The sequence below is a fragment of the Theropithecus gelada genome, chromosome 15 (genome assembly GCF_003255815.1).
Source record: "Theropithecus gelada isolate Dixy chromosome 15, Tgel_1.0, whole genome shotgun sequence".
NCBI lineage: Eukaryota > Metazoa > Chordata > Mammalia > Primates > Cercopithecidae > Theropithecus > Theropithecus gelada.
In genome coordinates, this window is record NC_037683.1 from 48,269,021 (window position 1) to 48,287,995 (window position 18,975).

Below are 18,975 nucleotides of genomic sequence, written 5' to 3' on the forward strand. Positions count from 1 at the left end.
TTTTGAGACGGAGTCTCGCTCTGTCGCCCAGGCTGGAGTGCAGTGGCCGGATCTCAGCTCACTGTAAGCTCTGCCTCCCGGGTTCACGCCATTCTCCTGCCTCAGCCTCCCAAGTAGCTGGGACTACAGGCGCCCGCCACCTCGCCCGGCTAGTTTTTTGTATTTTTTAGTAGAGACGGGGTTTCACCGTGTTAGCCAGGCTGGTCTCAAACTCCTGACCTGGTGATCCACCCGTCTCGGCCTCCCAAAGTACTGGCATTACAGGCTTGAGCCACCGCGCCCGGCCAAGTTTTCTTTATTTTTTATTTTGTTTTGTTTTGTTTTATTTTATTTTAATTTTTTTTTTTTTCTTTTTTTTTTTTGAGACGGAGTCTGGCTCTGTCGCCCAGGCTGGAGTGCAGTGGCGGGATCTCGGCTCACTGCAAGCTCCGCCTCCCGGGTTGACGCCTTTCTCCTGCCTCAGCCTCCCGAGTAGCTGGGACTACAGGCGCCCACCACCTCGCCCGGCTAGTTTTTTTTGTATTTTTTTAGTAGAGACGGGGTTTCACCATGTTAGCCAGGATGGTCTCGATCTCCTGACCTCGTGATCCGCCCGTCTCGGCCTCCCAAAGTGCTGGGATTACAGGCTTGAGCCACCGCGCCCGGCCTTTAATTTTATTTTTTTGAGACAGAGTCTCACTCTGTCACCCAGGCCGGAGTGCAGTGGCTTGATCTCGGATCACTGCAAGCTCCGCCTCCTGGGTTCACACCATTCTCCTGCCTCAGCGTCCCAAGTAGCTGGGACTACAGATACCCGCCACCTCGCCCGGTTAAGTTTTTTGTATTTTTAGTAGAGACGGGGTTTCACCGTGTTAGCCATGATGGTCTCGATCTCCTGACCTCGTGATCTGCCCACCGGCCTCCCAAAGTGCTGAGATTGCAGGTGTGAGCCACCACACCTGGCCTTTTTTTTTTTTTTTGAATATTGGGTTAAGTTTGGTGAGCTTGCAGGCTCATGAGTTCAGGCCTTGGATTTTAAGAAGGATGCAGCTAAAGCTACACCAGGCACTTGTCAGCCCTAAAACTATGCTCTCTGTGTGTATGTATTTATATTTAAATATTATATAATATAGTTTATATATATATTTATTTATTTTTATTTTTATTTTTTGAGACGGAACTTCACTCTGCCACCCAGGCTGGAGTGCAGTAGTGCGATCTTGACTCACTACAACCTTCGTCTCCTGGGTTCAAGTGATTCTTTTGCCCCGGCCTCCCAGGTAGCTAGTACTACAGACATGCGCCACCACATCTGGCTAATTTTGTATTTTTGGTAGAGACGGGGTTTTGCCATGTTGGCCAGACTGATCTCGAACTCCTGACCTCAGGTGATCCACCCGCCTCGGCCTCCCAAAGTGTTGGGATTACAGGTGTGAGCCACCACACCTGGCCTGTGTTTATATTTCTTAAATTGAGGAAACTATTTTAGAGTAGATTAAAACAAATAATGACTCACCTAAAAGAGGATACAAAGATGAACACATCAATAACTGCTTTTCCTTGGAAAATTTAAAACAAACAAACTGACCGTGTCAGTGTTCAGATTTAATTGAAGTCTCATTTTAGGGTCATGCTGCATTAGGTACAAGAAATACAAAACTGAACTGTGAGAAACTGAAAGCTAAAATGACTGTATTTTTAGTTGATGTGAAACAAAGAGAATGAATTCTTTTACAGTAAAAATTAACTAATGTGGAAAAGATTTCACTGTTTGAGTGTAGCAGTAATTGTTGGTAAAATTCCATGTAAGAGAACACTGATACACAAGGCAAGCCACTAAATTTGTGATTTTTTTGGGGAGGAAAACCATGTTAAATGATAAATTAAAATTTTGAATAATTTTGGTTTACTGACTTGGGAATAAGTATCCTGGGTTTTGCAAAATATGGAGGATCTGTTTACCTTATTGCTAATGGATACAGCAGAGCATGGCTTTCAGTTATTTTCAAAGTGAACTGAAGAGCCTAACTGCCCTCTTCGTTTAATAAAAAAAAAAAAAAGAAAAAAATCTTTGGGAATAAACAAAATAATCCAAATTGTTCACTGGAGGGGATCTTTTTGGATCTTTTTATGGCACAGGTAAGTCCGGACACTAATTTTTGTTGCCTTTCCTTTAGCTGCAGCAGATTTAATTCCTTTTCTCTGGTAGTTAGGTGAATTTTTAAGTCTTAAATGTCCAGTTTTCTCTTTCTGTTTTGAGTTTTAACACCCCCTCCTCATTTGGGACAGAACCTGTAGGAGGTGCTTCTAGGCTATGTATTAGAAAGTAAGGCTGACTGGGCGCGGTGGCTCACACCTGTAATCCCAGCACTTTGGGAAGCCGAGGTGGGTGGATTACAAGGTCAGGAGTTCGAGACCAGCCTGGCCAACATGGCAAAACCCCATGTCTACTAAAGATACAGAAAATTAGCCAAGTGTGGTGGTGGGTGCCTGTAATCCCAGCCTCTCAGGCAACTGAGGCAGGAGAATCGCTTGAACCCAGGAAGCGGAGGTTGCAGTGAGTCGAGATCGCGGCATTGCACTCCAGCCCGGGCGACAGTGTGAGACTCGGTCTCAAAAAAAAAAAAAAGTAAAGCTGAATTTTTCGTGAATGTCTTTTTGGTTACCTCTTGAACAATTTTATAGTGTGGGCTATATCTGACTTTTGTTTTCTTCAAAGATAAGAAAATAGATGAAGTTCTGACTATAGTTGTGAGAGAATACACTTGTTCGGGGCTGAGTGGGCTGTGGGGGAAATACAGAAGTAGAGGGAAAGTCTTTGTTTTAGTTGTTTGGTGTTTTGGGTTTTTTTTATTAAGACAGGGTCTCACTCCATTGCCCAGGTTAGAGTAGAGTGGTGCCATCATGGTTCACTGCAGCCTCGACCTCCCGGGCTTACGCCATCCTCCAGCCTGCCGAGTAGCCGAGACCACAGGCACATGCCACTACACTTGGCTAATTATTTTTATATTTTATAGCGATAGAGTCTCTCTGTGTTTCTATGTTGCTCAGGCTGGAGGAAGTCTTTGAAACCCTGGTTTGTTGAGGACCATTCTCTGGTACATCTTGTCTCTCATACTGTTTGCCTCATCTCTTACCTGGTTGCCGTCTGCAGCACCCATGGCTAAATGACTTTGATTATCTTCCCTTGACTGAGATAGAGTTAATTGGAGTAGAGTTGACAGAATATAAACACTGTGATGTTGCTAGGAGCAAGAGCATGAAGGCAAACGATTCTAACCTTCCTCTGTGCCAAAGTCTTCTGAAACAAAATTATCACTTGGAAAAGGTATTAAGTGGAATCGTCCGTGATATTTTTAAGGATAAGTTTATTTTTTCTTATGTAAGTATGTCTGTCACAAAGGAAGATATTGAACACAAGTACTGAACTTTTTGTTTCATCATAATGTTTGGTTGGTGTGACAAAATTGTTTTGAAGTATTAGTCTCTTGCATTAATGTACTTAACTGTTTTTAGTAAGTTTGTGTTGGTAGTTTTTGGCAAAGGCAAAGTGGTGGGAGAGTAATTTTTGAACTAGCTGGCTTTGAAGACTGCTGTTCTGATTATTACATGGTGACTGGGAGGACCTGTCCTCTTTTTCTTCAGACCCATTCTACAAGTAGCAAAATACCGATAACAGAGGTTGCCAGAAATTCTCTTGGAAATCCTCTATAATTACTTGGTTGACTTTTCAAAGTATGCATGTGTGCATGCTTTGCAGACTTCTGCAAAATACACAGTAATCTTTTTAGCAGTTACTATGGTATTGTAAAGATTGCTTCTTAAAGGTTCTTTTCCCTATTTGCCACCCTCAAATAAGTTGTCTTTGTAGATCTCATAAACCAAGACTTTGCTTGAGGGGCAGCAGGATGGGGAGGGTGTCTTTTTTTTATTTTTATTTTTTTGAGATGGAGTCTTGCTCTGTCACCCAGGCTGGAGTGCATTGGCATGATCTCAGCTCACTGCAACCTCAACCTCTGCCTCCCAGGTTCAAGCAGTTCTCCTGCCTCAGCCTCCTGAGTAGCTGGGAATTACAGACGTCTGCCACCATGCCTGGCTAATTTTTTTTTTTTTTTTTTTTGAGATGGAGTTTTGCTCTTGTTGCCCAGGCTGGAGTATAATATCTTGGCTCACCGCAACCTTCTGCCTCCCGGGTTCAAGCGATTCTCCCACTTCAGCCTCCCAAGTAGCTGGGATCACAGGCATGCGCCACCACGCCCGGCTAATTTTGTATTTTTAGTAGAGATGGGATTTCTCCATGTTGGTCACGCTGGTCTTGAATTCCCGACCTCAAATGATCTGCCCGCCTCAGCCTCCCAAAGTGCTGGGATTACAGGCATGAGCCACTGCGCTTGGCTGCTAATTTTTGTATGTTTAGTAAAGATGGAGTTTCACTATGTTGGCCAGGTCGGTCTGGAACTCCTGACCTCATGATCTGCCCACCTTGGGCTCCCAAAGTGCTGGGATTACAGGTGTGAGCCACTGCGCCTGGCCAGGGTATCATTTGCTATATGAAGTGGGGTAAAGTGTTTCTCAGGTGTTTTACAAAGACAGTTGGCCCCTTTATAAAGATAGAGTACCTTTAGGCGAGGCTGTGTAAAGATATACATTGTGTATACATACACTTTATGCCAACTCTTCTGGGATGATTTTTCCAGGACCTCTGGAATTTACTTTTTGTATTATAACCTAAGAGGACTGGATTCTGTTTTACACAGTTGTCTCGTCTTTTCATATTAGCAAACATAATAAATTGAGTTTGTGCAGTATGGGCATTATTTTCTCTGGCATAGATAAGCTTTATTGTTTAATTAGAAAGTAATTATAGAAAAATATAAGATTACATCAAATTAAACATCCTCACTTAGATAATGACTTATACCACTTCCTTTAGTAAGTACATAGGCTTCTATTTGAACTAAAAAATGTAATTCTATATGCTGTTTGCTGATAGCTTGCTTTTTCTATCAAGGACCTCTTCCTGTATGTACCTATATAACTGGTAAAATGGCTGTGTACTGCCCCATTTATGGATACGCTAGACTACTTAGTCTCCTGAACTTGATATTTTGGGAATCCCCCTCCCCTCCTTTTATGCTGTTGATCATTTTGTCCGCACGTAAATGTTTGAACAATTATTACGTTATTGTAATTGAGACAGAGTCTCGCTCTGTCACCCAGGCTGGAGAGAAGTGGTGTGATCTTGGCTCACTGAAGCCTCCACCTCCTAGGATCAAGCCTTCCAGGTTCAAGTGATTCTCCTGCCTCACCCTCCCGAGTAGCTGGGATTACAGGTGCCTGCCACCACTCCCAGCTAATTTTTATATTTTTAGTAGAGATGGAGTTTCACCATGTTGGCCAGGATAGTCTCCAACTCCTGGCCTCAAGTGATCTGCCTGCCTTGGACTCCCAACGTGCTGGGATTACAGGCATGAGCCAGTGTGCTTGGACACATTATTTTATCTGAATAAGGGCCTAGAAGTAGAATTGCTGGGTTGAAAGAGTATGCACCAAATAAAATTTGGGTACTAGGCCAAGCGCAGTGGCTTACGCCTGTAATACCAGTACTTTGGGAGGCCAAGGTAGGTGGATCACCTGACGTCAGCAGTTCGACAGCAGCCTGGCCAACATGGTGAAACCCCGTCTCTACTAAAATTACAAAAATTCTCTGGGTGTGGTGGTGTATGCCTGTAATCCCAGCTACTCGGTAGGCTGAGACAGGAGTTATTGCTTGTTCCCAGGAGGTGGAGGTTGCAGTGAGCCGAGATCGCGCCATTGCACTCCAGTCTGGGTGACAGAGTGAGACTCTGTCTCAAAAAAAATAAAATTTTGAGGTACTATTGCTGAGTAACCTTCTAGAAAAGTTAAAATAGATGCATGCTCACCAGAACTGTATGATAATACCTGATTGTTTCACCTTAACTATCAGGTGTCAGTATATTCAATCTTCATTATCAAAACTTAGAGGTGGAAAATAATTTATATCTTGTTCATATCCATTTTATATCTAATTAAATATGTGAGTTCATCAGAACTTTGCAGAAGACCAAATATTCCATTTCAAAAAAGTGTTTGGAAGTTAGCTTCCACTGTTATGGAAATAATTCAGCTTATCACCCAAATTTTAGTTTATTAATTTCCAGTGCTAATGTTTAGTTTGGATATACAATGTCAAATTTTGTTTTTTCATAAGATTTTTAAAAAGCATAAAATAGTTGCTATTCTTAATTTTGGATGGAGTCATTTCAAATCCCTTCTGAAATAAGGCAGATTATGAATAAGTAAATAGAAACTATTGGGCTAATTTTAGGATTTCTCTGTAACTACCCTGCTTGATAATTTTTATATCCACTTATAGTCAAGAATGTAGTATCTTTCTTTTCTCAGCAATTTGTATATATATGATATGATTAGGTTTGGTATCACCATTCGGGAAGAGGTGGAGAAGGGAGGTTATATAAATTATTTGACTTCTCACTAGAAGAATTCTTTGGAGGTTAAAATTTTAAGTACTTTTAAAATTTTTAAAAAGCCCACCAAAACCAAGCTAAAATTTTACTTATCTGCCATTAAATTGTTTTAGATAATTAGTTTGAATAATGGAACAGGCAAGGTTGTATTCCTGGAGCTTTTGGGGCATCATTCTAAGTAATTTTGTGGTCTTTGAATTAATACGTAGATTTAAGGCCTAATAGAGAGATAACTGAGGTGGTGTAGAATAGGAGCTTGGGGAAATGACATTTACTGTATTCCTAAATTTGCATAGGAAAGGGCTGTATGTTGGGAAAATGTACAGTATTTTGTCAGGTCAGCTAATAGCTGTAATTATTTAGCAACAGGAGCTTAGCAAGAAGATTGTTATCTTTATCATCAAGAAAGTAGAACTATATGGAAATAAATGATAAGCAGGTGAGCTGCAAGCTGTGGGTAGTTAGATTTGAAAGATACATACATGTGCTGGGCGTGGTGGCCCATGCCTGTAATCCCAGCATTTTGGGAGGCCGAGGAGGGCGGATCACGAGGTCAGGAGATTGAGACCATCGTGGCTAACACGGTGAAACTCTGTTTCCACTAAAAATACAAAAAATTAGCTGGGCGTTGTGGCGGGCGCCTGTAGTCCCAGCTACTCAGGAGGCTGAGGCAGGAGAATGGCGTGAACTTGGGAGGCGGAGCTTTCAGTGAGCCGAGATCACACCACTGCACTCCAGCCTGGGCGACAGAGCGAGACTCCATCTCAAAAAAATAATAATAATAATAAAAAAAGAAAGATACATGCATGTGCCCTTGATAATTATACACACTTGGAATGATAAATGATTAACAGCCGTTCTCTCTGATAGACTTCATGGGAGACTGTAGGGGGGAAGAAAAAGAATTTTGCAAAAGAAAATTCAGAAAACAAAGAGAATAGAGAGAAGAAAAGCGAGAAAGAGTCAAGTCGTGGACGTGGAAACAACAACCGGAAAGGAAGAGGTGGCAATCGTGGCAGAGAATGTAAGTACAGACTTTCTCCTCAGTTTTTTCTCTTCTCTTCTTTCGTCTCGAGTGACCCTCCTGTCTCAGCCTCCGAAAGTGTTGGAATTACAGGCATGAGCCACTGCGCTCAGCTTTCTCAAATTTTTTCTTAGGAGTTTCCTTACATTCTGAACAACTGAAAGATTAGTCCATAGCATGCTCATAAATTTGTTTCCTCAATGCAGAATTTGTTCTAATAGTTAACACTAGAAATGAGTGGCACCTGAGTAGTTTCATAAGAGCCTCCCATGTGGTTTCGTATCAACATTGACCTGGGCTATAGGCAGGTGGTTGTGTAGTGTGTCTTATGACTGCCTTCTGTTATAAGGCAGACACATTCGTTAATTTTAGAATTGTGTGTGTGTGGCAAAGAAGGGTCCAGGGGTCATTTACTTACAGGTAGATAAAGCTGGTTTTTTCTTCTCCATTTATAGAGACTCATGGTACAGACAAGAGTTAGATTAAGAGAAAAGTTGCTGAATAGGCAGCATTTCTCATAGGCAGACAAGAGTTAGATTAAGAGAAAAATTGCTGAATAGGTAGGATTTCTCATAGGCAGGTCTCATTTCCATTAGACCTAGGTTTTCTAGGTTTTGTCACTGTTTATGCAAAACAACCCTGTCTGCTCTGGCAGTGTGTCAGTGTAGCTAAGTTATGAAAGAATAAAATGTAAATATTTAACATATCACTCTAGAGACTCTTGCTGTCTCATATATTCCACTGATATTTATTGAGTATCTACTATGTAGTGGATACTTTTATAGGCATGCAGCATTGAATAAAATAGGTAAAATCTTTGCCCTTCTAAAACTTATATTTTAAAGAAGGTCAAATGGGATGTAACAATAAAGGAGATAAAATATTTTATATTAATATATTTTAATGGTGTTATGTAGAAATTATGTTATAGGGAAAGACAAAGGCAGAAAGAGAGATGCAAATTATGGGAAAAGGTCTGGCAAATGTAAGTGGGTTGCCAAGGAAAGCCTCACTGGAATTTATGTGAGTCAACCTCTGACAGAGGTGAGGGGAGCAAGCCATTCCAATATCGTTTATGAAATTTCTGTACTATATAGAGCTATTAATGCCAATATAGGGATGAGAAAAAGAAAAGACTGCGAGTTGGCATCTTCCGGTTAGTATTCTAGAAAAACCCAATTCTAACACTTTAGTTTTTCTAAGAACTCAGTGTTTCCTTGGTATTACTATTTTGCTATTCTGTGCCTTTCCAGGCTTTGAACATAACTAATGATCAAATTCTGTGATATATTAACATAGTTGCATAATGGAGGTAGTTTTTTTGAAGCAAAAACTTCACAGCAAGTCCACAAAGAAGAAAGAAAAATCAATATGTTATTTTAATTTGTTTTCAGAATTTTCATGTGAATTAAGGAAGATGTGATTTCTTTTTCTCTCTCTCTCTTTTTTTTTTTTAACTTCTTTTTTTGAGACAAGGTCTTACTCTTCCACCCAGGCTGAAGTGCAGTGGCGTGATCACAGCTCACTGCAGCCTTGACCTCCCTGGGCTCAGGTGATCCTCCCACCTCAGCCTCCTGAGTAGCTGGGACTACTAGCTGCATGCCATCACAACCACGCCTGGCTGATTTTCATATTTTTTGTATTTTTTTTTTTTTTTTTGAGACGGAGTCTTGCTCTGTTGCCCAGGCTGGAGTGCAGTGGCGCAATCTCGGCTCACTGCAAGCTCCGCCTCCCGGGTTCACGCCATTCTCCTGCCTCAGCCTCCCAAGTAGCTGGGACTACAGGCGCCCGCCGCTGCGCCCGGCTAATTTTTTCTATTTTTAGTAGAGACGGGGTTTCACCATGGTCTCGATATCCTGACCTTGTGATCCGCCCGCCTCGGCCTCCCAAAGTGCTGGGATTACAGGCGTGAGCCACCGCGCCCGGCTATTTTTTGTATTTTATATGTTGTATTTTTACTGAGACAGAGTCTTGCTCACTTGCCCAGACTGGAGTGCAGTGAGGAGATCTCGGCTCACTGCAACCTCTGCCTATTGGGTCCAAGGCTCCTGCCTTAGCCTCTCGAGTAGCTGGAACTATAGGTACACGCCACCACACCCGGCTAATTTTTATATTTTTCGGTAGAGACGAGGTTTCCTTGTGTTAGCCAGGCTGGTCTCAAACTCCTGGCCTCAAGTGATCCGCCTGCCTCAGCCTCCCAAAGTGCTGGGGTTATAGGTATGAGCCATTGCGCCTGGCCAATTTTTGTATTTTTTTGTATGTCGCCCAGGCTGGTCTCAAGCTCTTGAGCTCAAGAGATCTGCCCCCCTCAGCTGGAAATTACAAGTGCTAGAATTACAAGTGTAAGCCACTGTGCCTGACCTCATTCAGTTTTTAAGTCACTTATGTTTTTGTTTTTCCTGTTTCTGAACCCGTTGTTTAAATTGTAGCCTGTTTGTCATTCCTTCTTTGCCTTTAATAGGTGCTTGGTAAGGTTACGTACAAGAGGTTTGGAAATGGAAATTTGATTTTTCTGCTCTTTTCCCCCTAGTTAGAGGTGAAGAAAATGGAATTGATTGCAATCAAGTGGACAAACCTTCAGATCGTGGCAAGCGAGCCCGAGGTAGAGGTAAGCTAGAGTAAGAGAGAAGAAAATGCTTTCAATTAGGAGGAAGAAGCAGGCGGTTGCTTTGCTGGACTCTGACTAGGGATAGCAGTGTGTTCTGAAAGAATGGCAGGTCGTCTTAAAATCTGATCATTTGTTTACTGATGCCCGTAAATGAACTATTTTGTGTTACGTAGTTTTGAAGAAACCAAAGGGTTGTTTTTGGATGAGCTGAGAAAGCCCTTTCTATGAATAATTTAAAACTTAAAGCCCTAACCAAAAGCATTGACAAATTATAATTGTATTACATTTGGAATACAATGCAATAGGGTTTTTAAAACCTTACTTTAAAAATACTTTATTGCTAAAAAAGGCTATGTTCATTTGAGCCTTCAGTGAGTTGTAGTCTTTTTGCTGTAGTCCTCACTTCCAGCTATTTTGAAGTGTATAATACGTAATTGTTAAGTAGTCACCTTACTTTACTGTTGAACATTAGAACTTACTCCCTTTTTTTGGGACAGGGTCTTACTCTGTCACCCAGGCTGGAGTGCAGTGGCACCATCTCAGCTAACTGCAACCTCTACCTCCTGGGCTCAAATAATCCTTCCACTTACCCTCCTGAGTATCTGGGACTATAGGTGCATTCCACCATGCCCAGCTAATTTTTGTATTTTTGATAGACATGGGGTTTTACCATGTTGACCAGTCTGGTCTCAAACTCCTGGCCTCAAGTGATCCACCCGCCTAATCCTCCCAAAGTGGTGGGATTACAGGCATGAGCCACCAAGCACGACCTAGAATTTATTGCTTCTGTGTTTTAACCTATCCACCAATCTCTCTTTATTCCCCACCCTCTATACCCATCACCTTCTCTCCCTCTGGTAACTATCTTTCCACTCTTTACCTGCATGAGATAACTTTTTTAGCTCCCATGTGAGTGAGTACGTGTGATATTTGTCTTTCTGTGTCTGGTTTATTTTATTTAATACAGTGTCTTCCAGGTCCATTCATGTTGCTCCAGAGGACATCATTTCATTCTTTTATGACTGAATAGTATTCCAACGTGTAAATTTATCACTTTTTGAAATCCATTCATCTGTTGATGAACACTTAGGTTGATTCTCTGTATTTGTGAATATTGTGAATAGTGCTTCACTTCAAAATAGCTAGAAGTGAGGACTTGAAAAGTTCTCAACACATAGAAATGATAAACGCTCATAGTAACGGATACCCTAAATACCACAACTTGATAATTATGTATTCTCTGCATGTAGCAAAGTACCACATGTACCCCATAAATGTGTTTAAATATTATGTATCAGTAAAAAGTTAAAAATTTAAAAAGAAGAGAAATTGCCACAGCCACCCCAACCTGGCAACTATGAAGCACTATTGGTTTCTTTTTCTTTGTGTAAATATCCAGTAATGGGATTGGTGGATCATATGGTAATTCAATTTTTTGTTTTTGATAAATCTCCATACTGTTTTCCAAAATGGCTGCACCAGTTTATATTCCCACCAGTAGTGTATGAGAGTTCCCTTTTCCCTGTGTCTTCACCAGCATCTGTTTAATTTGCTTAATTAATTAGATGTAGTGGCATGATCATAACTCACTGCAGTCTTGAACTCCTGGGTTCAGGCAATCTTCCTGTCTCAGCGACCTCAGTAGTTGGGATTACAGGCTACTTTTTGTCTTTTTGATAATAGCTGTTCTAACTGGGGTAAGGTGATACCTCATTGTGGTTTTCTTTGTATTTTGTTGATGTTTAATGATGAACATTTTTTGTGTACCTTTTGGCCATTTGTGTATTGTTTTTTTAGATCCTTTGTCTACTGTTTGTTTTTTTTTTTCTTTTTTTCTCTTAAGAGACAGTATCTCACTCTTGCCCAGCCTGGAGTGCGGTAACATGATCTTAACTTACTGCAACCTCGAAATCCTGGGCTCAAGTGATTCTTACACCTCAGCCTCCTGAGCAGCTGGGGCTATAGGCACGAGCCCCACCATGCCTGGCTAATTTTTTGTATTTTTAGTAGAGATGGGGTTTCACTGGTTACACATTTTATTTATTTATTTACTTATTTAGAGACAGAGTCTCGCTCTGTCTCAAGGCTGGAGTGCACTGGTGCAATCTCAGCTCAGTGCAACCTCTGCCTCCAGGATTCAAGCGATTCTCCTGCCTCAGCCTCCCATGTAGCTGGGACTACAGGCTCAGCTAATTTTTGTATTTTTAAATGGAGATGGGGTTTCACCATGTTGGCCAGGATGGTCTCGATCTCTTGACCTAGTGATTCGCCCGCCTCGGCCTCCCAAAGTGCTGGGATTACAGGCGTAAGCCCCCGCACCCAACCTATTTTCATTTTTATTGCTTATTTTTTATTTTTTATTTATTTTTATTTTTGAGACGGGAGTTTCGCTCTTGTTGCCCTGGCTGGAGTGCAATGGTGGGATCTTGGCTCATCACAACCTCCGCCCCCTGGGTTCAAGCAATTCTTTTGCCTGAGCCTCCCGAGTAGCTGGGATAACAGGCATGCACCACCATGCCCAGCTAATTTTGTGTTTTCAGTAGAGTAGGGTTTCTCCATGTAGGTCAGGCTTAAATGTGTATTTAAGTTACTTTTCTTCTTTTGTATGTTTCTTTATCTCGTGTATTGATACATGGTTTAGCAGCTTATATGTATTATTTTGGTCTTTTCTTCTGGTGAGATTGAGTCAAGTAAGGTAGTGAACTATTGTTTATTTTTTTAGAGACAGGGTCTCGCTCTTTTGCCCATCCTGGAGTACGGTGGCATGATCATAGCTCACTGCAACCTCCAACTCTTTTTTTTTTTTTTTTGAGACGGAGGCTTGCTCTGTCACCCAGGCTGGAGTGCAGTGGCCGGATCTCAGCTCACTGCAAGCTCCGCCTCCCGGGTTCACGCCATTCTCCTGCCTCAGCCTCCCGAGTAGCTGGGACTACAGGCACCCGCCACCTCGCCTGGCTAGTTTTTTGTAATTTTTAGTAGAGACGGGGTTTCACCGGGTTAGCCAGGATGGTCTCGATCTCCTGACCTCGTGATCCGTCCGTCTCGGCCTCCCAAAGTGCTGGGATTACAGGCTTGAGCCACCGCGCCCGGCCCAACCTCCAACTCTTATGCTCAAGCAATACTCCTGCCTTAGCCTCCTGAGTAGATAGGACTGCAGGTGCACATCACAATGCCCAGCTAATTTTTTTTCTTTTTCTTTTATTGATTTATTGATTGATTGATTGAGACGGAGTCTCGCTCTGTCACCCAGATTGGAGTGCAGTGGTGCACTCTCAGCTCACTGCAAGCTTCGCCTCCCGGGTTCACGCCATTCTCCTGCCTCAGCCTCCCGAGTAATTGGGACTACAGGCGCCCACCACCATGCCTGGCTAATTTTTTGTATTTTTGATAGAGACGGGGTTTCACCATGTTAGCCAGGATGGTCTCGATCTCCTGACCTCGTGATCCGCCCGCCCCGGCCTCCCAAAATGTTGGGATTACAGGTGTGAGCCACGCGCCTGGCTATGCCCAGCTAATTTTTAAAAGCATTTTTGTAGAGATAGGTCTCCCTGTGTTGCCCAGGCTGGTCTTGAACTCCTGACTCCAAGCAGTCCTCCTCCCTTGGCCTCCTAAAGCAGAGGGATTACAGGCACGAGCCACTGCACCTGGCTGCTAATGAATTACACTTGAAGTTACAGGGTTTGGTTTCCTTCTGGATGGAAGAACAATAATGCAAAAAAGGCAACAATAGTTTATTCTGTAACCTTTCTCACTGCTTTATCTTACTGTTTTGTATTTAGTAACTCAGATTAGTTCCTCTATTTTTTTTTTTTTTTTTTTGAGATGGAGTCTCGCTCTGTTGCCCAGGCTGGAGTGCAGTGGCACAATCTCGGCTCATTACAAGCTCCCCCTCCTGGGTTCACGCCATTCTCCTGGCTCAGGCTCCTGAGTAGTTGGGACTATAAGTACCCACCACCACGCCTGGCTAATTTTTTGTATTTTTAGTAGAGACAGGGTTTCACCACGTTAGCCAGTATGGTCTCGATCTCCTGACCTCGTGATCCTCCCGTGATCCTCCCAAAGTGCTGGGATTACAGGCGTGAGCCACTGCTCCTGGCCATATATCAGTCTTAAATGTAGCAACTGATATTTACATACCTATTGTGTTGTTGAAGATATTGCTGTAAATAAGCTTTGTTCCTCAGTGAATTCCAGGGATGTTTTGTCATTTTCATTTGATTAATGTAGTATTCTTTGAGGCTGGGGAGGGGTTATTCCAGACTCTCTGAGAATGTAGGGGGATAGACTCCCAAGTCTCTGAGCCAGAAAAACACCAAAGATGCCCCCTTCTGTTTGTGGCCTGAACAGGTCCCTGGACATGGAAGTAGTACCATCTATATTATTGAACTAGTCCTGAGAAATCTGGAATTTTTTTGAGGCCAGGTCTTGCTATGTTGCTCAGGCTGGCCTCTGGCACAGCTAGCCCTTTTTTTTTTTTCTTTTTAAATTATACTTTTAAGTTCTAGGGTGCATGTATACAACGTGCAGGTTTGTTACATATGTATACATGTGCCATGTTGGTGTGTTGCACCCATTAACTGGTCATTTACATTAGGTATATCTCCTAATTCTGTCCCTCTCCTCTCCCACAACCCCACAACAGGCCCCGGTGTGGGATGTTCCCCACCCTGTGGCACAGCTAGCTTTTAAAGTCCTTCTTACTGTCTTTTGGGGATGAGGGGAAGGAGTGCTTTCTATCTTTTTAGATTAGGCCCACTTTCTGCATTTGCTTCCCTTCAGGCTGTTTGAAAAGGAGGGATGTCTGCAGTTAAGATCTGCCCCAATAGGGGTGGTTGGTTGTTCTTTGAATTTCGGCTTTCAGAGTAATGAGCAACTAGGCCAGGCATGGTAGCTCACACCTATAATCCCAGCACTTTCGGAGGCTGAGGTGAGCGGATCACTGGAAGCCGGGAGTTCAAGACCAGCCTGGCCAATATGGCCAGTGAAATCCCAACTCAGAAAAAGAAAAAAAAATGTAATGAGCAACTTTTCCATTTCGATTCTCAGCATGGAATATGTAAATATTAGTCAAAACTTGAAGCGGGGGGTGGTGGCTTATGCCTGTAATCCCAGTACTTTGGGAGGGTGAGGTGGGTGGATCACTTGAGGTCAGGAGTTCAAGACCAGCCTGGACAACGTGGTGAAACCCTGTCTCCACTAAAAATGCAAAAATTATCCAGGCGTGGTGACGCAGGCCTGTAATCCCAGCTACTCGAGAGACTGAGGCACAAAAATCATTTGAACCTGGGAGGTGGAGGTTGTGGTGAGCTGAGATTACGCCACTGCACTCCAACCTCGGTGACAGAGCAAAACTCTGTCTCAAAAAACTAAAAAAAAAAAACCCTTGAACAGTAGATACGTAGTAGAGTCCCAGGGCTTGAGGAGGGAAGGTACAGCATTTACCATAACATGGTTTATTCACTTTGATAATCTTTGGAAACGTTGGACTTGGTTTTCATGATTAAAATACACTGGATTTTTATTCTGAGCTGCTAGATTAATCTGTTCCTTCCAGATAACAATGCAGGGAAATGGTATATACACAGAAACCAACGTTACTAGTAGCATTACTGCCAGGTGAGTGCGAAACAATAATTCTATTATCTTGTTAGAATTTATGGGGAAGATGGATTGGATTTTTTAAAATTTTTTTATTTTTTGAGACGGAGTCTCGCTCTGTCGCCCAGGCTGGAGTGCAGTGGCTGGATCTCAGCTCACTGCAAGCTCCGTCCCCCAGGTTTACGCCATTCTCCTGCCTCAGCCTCCCGAGTAGCTGGGACTACAGGCGCCTGCCACCTTGCTCGGCTAGTTTTTTGTGTTTTTTAGTGGAGACGGGGTTTCACTGTGTTAGCCAGGATGATCTCGATCTCCTGACCTCGTGATCCACCCGTCTCGGCCTCCCAAAGTGCTGGAATTACAGGCTTGAGCCACCGCGCCCGGCCCCGGATTGGATTTTTTAATTAAAAAAAATTTTTTGTTAGAGGCTCATGCCACTGTGCCCATAAAAAATAGTTTTGTAGAGAGGGAGTCTCCCTGTATTGCCCAGACTGGCCTTGGACTCCTTGCTCAAGCCACCCTTCCACCTCAACTTCCCAAATTGTTGAAATTATAGGTGTGAGCCACCATGCCTGTCTCAGAAAAGTTTTTAATTTTCATAAAGTCCATTTTGTCTAGTTTTTCTTTTTTTGCCTGTAGTTTTGGTGTCATATTGAAGAAATCATTGCTAAATCCAGTGTTGTAAAGCATTTGCTTTGTGTTTTTCTCTGAGAGTTTTATAGTTTTAGCTCTTAAATTTAGGCCTTTGCTCTTCAGTTCAGGATTTTAATGAAGAGAGAATGTGGAAAGGTGCTAGTCATAATTTTCTCTTCTTGTTTGCTTATTCCCATGCTTGCTGCCATTTTGGTCTTTGATCAAAGACCTAGTATTTAAAATGATATTTAACAGTGCCTTCAGCTTACTTTGAATTTTCCTCTTTCTGGTTCTCATTTCATTTTATAGTAGTGGCTTATAATTCCATGATGTTTGCCCTTCCTGATTTTAAAGGGTGCAGACTGTTTTATAATATAACCTTCCTGTGTTTAGCTGTCAAATACCACAAATATAATACAAGGAGAATTTAATTCTTTTCTAGCCTTAGAAGTCACTAACTGGGTATAGGTAGTTGTATCATCAGGGATCAGTAAATTGGAAATTGGATGCCCTGGATTGGAATGTTGGTGCCATTAGGAACAATGATAATATTGTCTGGGTAGTGAGTATAGGATGAAGAAGGAAGTGTAATTGTGTAGGACATGAATATTATTTTATAATATAATTGTTTGTTTTTTTTTAAAGGATTTGGACGTGGCAGAGGGAGAGGGGCAGGAAGGTTCTCAACCCAAGGCATGGGGTAAGTCATAGCCATCCTATTTTTATAGTTATTTAATTCCCTAGTTTTTATGCTTCAATTGGCTCTAATACCCTGCATCTAATTTGATCATCATGGTGAATCTAGTGTTTTCTGTACTTAAAGAGATTTACAAATAAGAAAAATAATATGAATAAAATTGATCTTTTAAATAGGCATTAGAGCAGGGTTTCTAGCCTTGGCACTATTGATTGTGGATTGGATAATACTTCCATGGAGTGGTAGGGTCTCCTGTATATTGTAGGATGTTTAGCAACATCTGTCCTCTCTGTACTGTTAATAAATATCAGTAGCAGTCACCTGAAGTTGTGACAACATACCTACAGACATACCTAAATGGCACTGCCTAAGGGCCATGTTAGTTAATCCAGCCATTGTCTTCGAATGCTAAGTAAATGTAGTGCTTATTTATGTATAAGTGATATCTTTTTCCTGAATTGTAATAGTGAACATTGAACAGACTCAAAGGTAGTAAAATCAGAGGTTTATTTCTTGTTTCCGGGTGTTATTTTACTTTTTGTTGCTTCTAAAACATTAGCTCCCATTGAATTTTTAGAAAAAGTTTTAAAACATCCTGTGGAAGCCATACGTAGATGCAGTCAAGGAAGGGAATTGGCTCCAAGAAAAGCCCTTTGTCTCTCTCTAACTTCAGGCAGCACTCTTGGTGTCAGTGCCTTCTAGATAAGTGGTGGTGCCTCCTGCAATCTGCCTTCTGCCTAAGCTCCTTCGAGGAAAAGGAGGGATGAAAACACAGGGAGCAAACTCTCAGGAACGCTTTAAGACATAGCCCTGCCCATTAGCTGTAAATTGTTTTGTGGATTTTTCTGTTTACTTCACATTCCTTTGTGAAAATTTTAAAGGTAATATTTGTTTTGGCTCATGTTAGACCTCTGAACCATGATTCAGTTAAACTGGGTGTTCAGTTTAGGATTTTATTGAAAAGAAATAGAGGTGCTGAACAAAATGTTTTCTTCTTTATCTAATGTTTCTATAAAGAAGCATATAATTCTAAGCTATAAAAGGTTCAAAGCCAAACTTGGATTCTGACTTGGGAAGAAAATACCTGTGTTCCCTATTTATTCCTTATTTTTCAGCAGGACTCTTATGAGAGCCCTTATTCTGCCTTGAAAGATTATGGGTCTCCTTGTCTGCTTTAGGATGCTGAGGACCATGTTTTAGGAAAATAAGGCTATTATACCAGAATGTGTGGAAGGTCCCTAGGCAGCTTCTGGTTTTCACATCCGCATCTCCATGGCTGGCAGAATTAGTTATATTTAAATAGGGGAAGAAGAGGTGATGTCTTTTACAGTGGCTGTGAGAAGACACTGGGCTTGTTTGGTGGAAGATCATGTATGGTTAATATTTTGGCTTAGGTCCTTGCTTCTCTTGCCTTTATTATTTCTTTATTTCAAACCCCAGGACATTTAATCCTGCGGACTATTCAGATTCTACATCTACAGATGTGTGTGGGACAAAGCTAGTAGTTTGGGAAGCTGCTCAGAATGGTGCAGATGAGGGAACTGGTAAGTGTTCTGTTTTTGCCAGAGATGAGTTTTAAATGTTTGAGCTATTAAGAGTTTTATGTTCTCATGCAAAGATGAAGTCTAAATGTGCTGATGGAAAAGAATGAAAAACAGGCTACTGTCCTACCTCTGAAACTATTCTTAGTTGGTTCTTACCACTAAAGTCTGTCACATATAAATCTCATGATGACAAAGAATTTGATTTTCCCTTCTGTGAGCTAGGAAAGAGGCTATATAAGGTAATTGGCATAAATCAGCACAAACCCACACTCCAATCAAAGTATGTCACAGATATATAGAATTTCTGAGGAGAAGATTTTTTACTGGAAGTACTTCCCATTTCTAATGGTGGATTCTTTGGTCAGATAATGTATGATAATGTGGTA

The 18,975-nt window shown here is 41.8% G+C and overlaps 1 protein-coding gene across 2 annotated transcripts in view; it reads left to right on the top strand.

The window, feature by feature from the left end:
• The window catches only part of UBAP2 (ubiquitin associated protein 2), a 135,421-nt gene that overhangs the window by 57,723 nt on the left and 58,723 nt on the right, over nucleotides 1–18,975 (top strand). For both annotated transcript variants that reach the window (XM_025358750.1, XM_025358749.1), the window contains exons 5-8: nucleotides 7,359–7,512; nucleotides 10,043–10,120; nucleotides 16,994–17,048; nucleotides 18,486–18,589. In XM_025358750.1, the coding sequence (XP_025214535.1) occupies nucleotides 7,359–7,512; nucleotides 10,043–10,120; nucleotides 16,994–17,048; nucleotides 18,486–18,589 (391 nt within the window). The remainder of the gene's footprint in view (nucleotides 1–7,358; nucleotides 7,513–10,042; nucleotides 10,121–16,993; nucleotides 17,049–18,485; nucleotides 18,590–18,975) is intronic.